The sequence below is a fragment of the Choloepus didactylus genome, chromosome 7 (genome assembly GCF_015220235.1).
Source record: "Choloepus didactylus isolate mChoDid1 chromosome 7, mChoDid1.pri, whole genome shotgun sequence".
Taxonomy (NCBI): domain Eukaryota; kingdom Metazoa; phylum Chordata; class Mammalia; order Pilosa; family Megalonychidae; genus Choloepus; species Choloepus didactylus.
In genome coordinates, this window is record NC_051313.1 from 120,421,209 (window position 1) to 120,425,290 (window position 4,082).

Here is a 4,082-nt window from a genome sequence, read left to right on the forward strand (position 1 = left end):
TAGGGGCAGAAACTAAATGCAAAATAGGGTGGGATGGGGGGGATGATTTGGGTGTTCTTTTTTACTTTTATTTTTAATTCTTATTCTGAGGTTGGTGTGTGGTGCTGGGGACTCCCCGTCTCCCCGAGTTTCACTTCTCCCTCTCACAACCTGTGTCAGGTCCTTCTGCCCGGACACTCATGACGCGGCCCAGGGCTCCTCCCATTGCGGCTCCGGTTTCTGGAGAAGCCAATCAGCGTCCCCGCGGCTCCCGGTTCTAAAGTCCCCACGGACCCGCCCGGACTCGGATTCTCCCCAGACCCGGGGATCCCGGCCATGGCGCCGCGAACTCTCCTCCTGCTGCTCTCGGGGGCCCTGGCCCTGACCCAGACCCGGGCGGGTGAGTGCGGGGCCGGGGGGGAAACTGTCCCCGCGGAGGGGGAGCGAGGGGAGCGCCCGGCGGGGAAGGACCCCGGGAAGCCGCGTCCCCGACCCAACCCGCCCCTTTTCCGTCTCTGGAGCCCCCGAACCCCTCTCCTCCCTGCCCGGATCGACCTCGGGTCCGGGGGCGCCGCGCGGGGTGAGGGTCGGGCCGGTCTCACCCCCTTCCCCGCCCCCAGGCTCCCACTCCCTGAGGTATTTCAGCACCGCCGTGTCCCGGCCCGACCGCGGGGATTCCCGCTACATTGAAGTCGGCTACGTGGACGACACGCAGTTCGTGCGCTTCGATAGCGACGCCCCGAATCCGAGGATGGAGCCGCGGGCGCCGTGGGTGGAGCAGGAGGGGCCGGAGTATTGGGAGGAGCAGACGCGGAACTCCAAGGGCAGCGCACAGAATGACCGAGGGAACCTGCGGACCCTGCGCGGCTACTACAACCAGAGCGAGGCCGGTGAGCGGCGCGGGCCCGGGGCAAAGGTCATGATTCCGGGATTCCTCACGGAACAGCCGGGGTCGACCCGAGTCTCCGGATCCGAGATTCACTCCCACAGTGCGGGACCTTCCAGATCCCCGACCTGGGTAGAGTGGGAGGGAACTTTATTCGGTTTCCTTTTCAGTTTAGACCCAAAGGGCTCCGACCAATCACCGCCCGGGGTCGGGACGGGAGCGGCGTTAAGGAGGCGGGGCTGACCGTGAGGGCGGGGCCAGGGTCTCACACTCTCCAGTGGCTGCGTGGCTGCGACGTGGGGCCGGACGGGCGCCTCCTCCGCGGGTATCAACAGGTCGCCTACGACGGCGCCGATTACATCGCCCTGAATGAGGACCTGCGCTCCTGGACGGCGGCGGACATGGCGGCTCAGATCACCCGGCGCAAGTGGGAGGCGGCCGGGACTGCTAAGCACCAAAGGGCCTACCTGGAGGGCAGGTGCATGGAGTCTCTCCAAGGATACCTGGAGAACGGGAAGGAGACGCTGCAGCGCACAGGTACCAGGGACTGGGGACGCTTTCCGGATCTCCCTCGGGCTGTGGCTGCGCCCCCACCTGGCGTTCCACAGGGAGGAAGAAAGAGGATCGATGCCAGAACACTCTCCTGCCTTGGGTCCAAAAGGAGGCGGCCCCGGTTTCCAGACTCTGTCAGGGACAATGAAGGGATACAGCCTCCCCAGGGATGAAAGGAGACGGCCCCTGAAGTAACTGGTCAGCAGTGCCTTTGACCCTCGCAACCTTGGGACCCGCCTGGGACAATCTCAGGCCGTGTTCCCTGCCCCATATGGATTGCCTTTAGAGGTTTGGCTCCAGCTTTATTGAGTCACTTTGCCTCCACTCTGATCAGATCTAGAAGTCCCCAATTTCCTCCCCATACACCTGGAGCTTTTTACTCTAGAACGTTCCACCCTGATCCTAGAATTTCCAAAGAATCGTAGATTCCTGAGCCCAGGCTGGTGTCTGCAGTTTGCACTGTCCCCCCCCCCCCCACCAAAAGTATCCAGTCTGTTCTCAGGGTGATCACACAAGCCCTGCTCGAATGGCCATGAGAGGTAATGAAAAGTTCCTGAAGTTTCTGAACATCCTCACAGACCCCCCAAAAACATACATGACCCACCACCCCATCTCTGACCATGAGGTCACGCTGAGGTGCTGGGCCCTGGGCTTCTACCCGGCGGAGATCACGCTGACCTGGCAGCGGGACGGAGAGGACCAGACCCAGGACACGGAGTTTGTGGAGACCAGGCCTGCGGGGGACGGAACCTTCCAGAAGTGGGCAGCTGTGGTGGTGCCCTCTGGAGAGGAGCAGAGATACACGTGCCATGTGCAGCACGAGGGGCTGTCTGAGCCCCTCACCCTGAGATGGGGTAAGGAGGGGATGAGGGTGGGGCCTCTTCTCAGGGAGAGCAGGAGCCCTTCTGAGCTCCTCCAGCAGGGTCAGGGCTGAGGCCTGGAGTCAGGATCCCTGACCTTCCCTTCCCTTCTCAGAGTCACCTTCCCAGCCCAGCATCCCCATCGTGGGAATCGTGGCTGGCCTGGTTCTCCTTGGAGCTGTAGTGCCTGTGGTGGCTGGAGTTCTGATCTGGAGGAAGAAGCGCTCAGGTAGGGAAGGGGGTGGGGTCTCAGGTTTCTTGTCCCATTGGGGGTTTTCTGACCCCAGGTAGCATTTGCTCTGTTGCCTTCCCTGGTCTCATGAATCCCCTCCTCACACATGTGCTTATCCAGTCTGGGGCCTCTTAGCTACACTTAATTTGGATAATGTTCCCCCAATGAGGATTTTGAGGCACCTGTTCCCAGCAGTCAGAGGGGGGTCCCTGCTGAGGACAGACTTCCAGGAGGACAGATAGTCCAGTCCCCACACATCTCCTTTCCTCATGTGTCATGATCCTGCCTTGGGTCTGCTGTCATGGTTCTGGAAACTTCCCTGGGATCCAGGACTAGTTCTCTAGGACCCCATGTCCTGCCTCTCACCAGTTGTTTTTTCCCACAGGTGGAAAAGGAGGGAGCTATGCTCAGGCTGCTTGTAAGTGGTGGGATGGAGGGGGAGGTGGTGTGGAGGGTGTAAGTCTGATTCCGGAGACTTTGGGAGAATGTAGATGGGAGCCTGTGGGGCAGCTCGCCCACCCCATAATTTCCTCTTACTCACATTTCCCCTGTGGGCTCTGATTAGATCCTGTTTTTGTTCCTCCCCAGGCAGCGACAGTACCCAGGGCTCAGATGTGTCTCTCACGGCTTCTAAAGGTGAGACCCTGGAGGACCTGAAATGGGAGATGGGTTGGGGCAGGCAGGACATGTCTGGGTTATGGGGATTCCTTGGATTTGGACATTTTGAGTGTGTGGAGGGCTGCTCACAATGTCAACATTTACAGTGATGGACCTGACTTTGTTCTTGATTATTTCTTTTGTAGTGTGAAAAAGCTGTCTTTTGTGGGACTGAGTGATACAGGATTTCATCACGCCCACACTTGTGACTTCAAGATCTCCTGACTTCTCTTTCTGCTACTGGTGTCTGCATTTGTCTGCATTCTTGTGCATTTAATGTGAGAATGTGGGGAGATTCGCCCACGCCCTCCTCCTCAAGACCCCCTCCCCACACTGACCTGTGCTCCCTTCCCCAGACCAACCTTCCTGATCCGGCAGAGGTGGGGCTGAGACATCTCCACCCCTGTCTTATCTTCTTGTTGCACTGAGCTGCACCTTCTCACCACCCTGTGAAAATAGTAATCTAGATATGAATTGATTTTTTCAAATTCTTGCCTTGAGGTGGGGTTGAAGGGTTAATTATAGAAGAGAAAGATTCTTAAGATATGAGAGGAAATAAATAGAAGACTTGAGAACCTTCCGGAATCTGTGTGTTTGCTGTGCTGAGTGTTGCAGGTGGGGACAAGAGACAGCTGTGGTGAGCTGAGGGTGGACAGGGCCTCTGTCTAGACAGTGTTCGGGACATCGTGGGCTTTGACTTGGTCTCTCCCCAGCTGGGCCACCTTCACTGATCCTGTGTCCTTGTCCCTTCAGTAGGATTTTGTCCCACCAGGACTGTGGTCACAGGGTCTCAGGCATCACCTGGGCCTTATCCTGTCTGAGGACCGTGGGCAGCGAGGGCTTGTGTGGCTCGGTCAGCCCCGCTCAGGCCTGGGTCTGATCTCAGTCCTCTTTGTGGCTGTTTATTTGTTGATTC

The 4,082-nt window shown here is 58.5% G+C and overlaps 1 protein-coding gene across 1 annotated transcript; it reads left to right on the top strand.

Moving 5' to 3' along the window:
• Positions 1 to 229: 229 nt before the first annotated feature.
• On the top strand, positions 230 to 3,751 carry LOC119539475 (HLA class I histocompatibility antigen, A alpha chain-like). The gene is made up of 8 exons (XM_037843084.1): positions 230 to 379; positions 600 to 869; positions 1,127 to 1,402; positions 1,996 to 2,271; positions 2,393 to 2,506; positions 2,895 to 2,927; positions 3,098 to 3,145; positions 3,313 to 3,751. Exons 1-8 carry the CDS (start codon positions 316 to 318, stop codon positions 3,315 to 3,317), a joined length of 1,086 nt encoding a protein of 361 aa, XP_037699012.1. The 5' UTR covers positions 230 to 315; the 3' UTR covers positions 3,318 to 3,751.
• Positions 3,752 to 4,082: the final 331 nt, after the last annotated feature.

Excerpts from the sequence above, each read along its gene's own strand:
- LOC119539475 (XM_037843084.1), top strand. The coding sequence starts at position 316 with ATGGCGCCGCGAACTCTCCTCCTGCTGCTCTCGGGGGCCCTGGCCCTG. Across the intron at positions 870-1,126 it reads CTACAACCAGAGCGAGGCCG|GGTCTCACACTCTCCAGTGG; the intron begins GTGAGCGGCGCG and ends GGGCGGGGCCAG. Across the intron at positions 2,507-2,894 it reads CTGGAGGAAGAAGCGCTCAG|GTGGAAAAGGAGGGAGCTAT; the intron begins GTAGGGAAGGGG and ends TTTTTCCCACAG.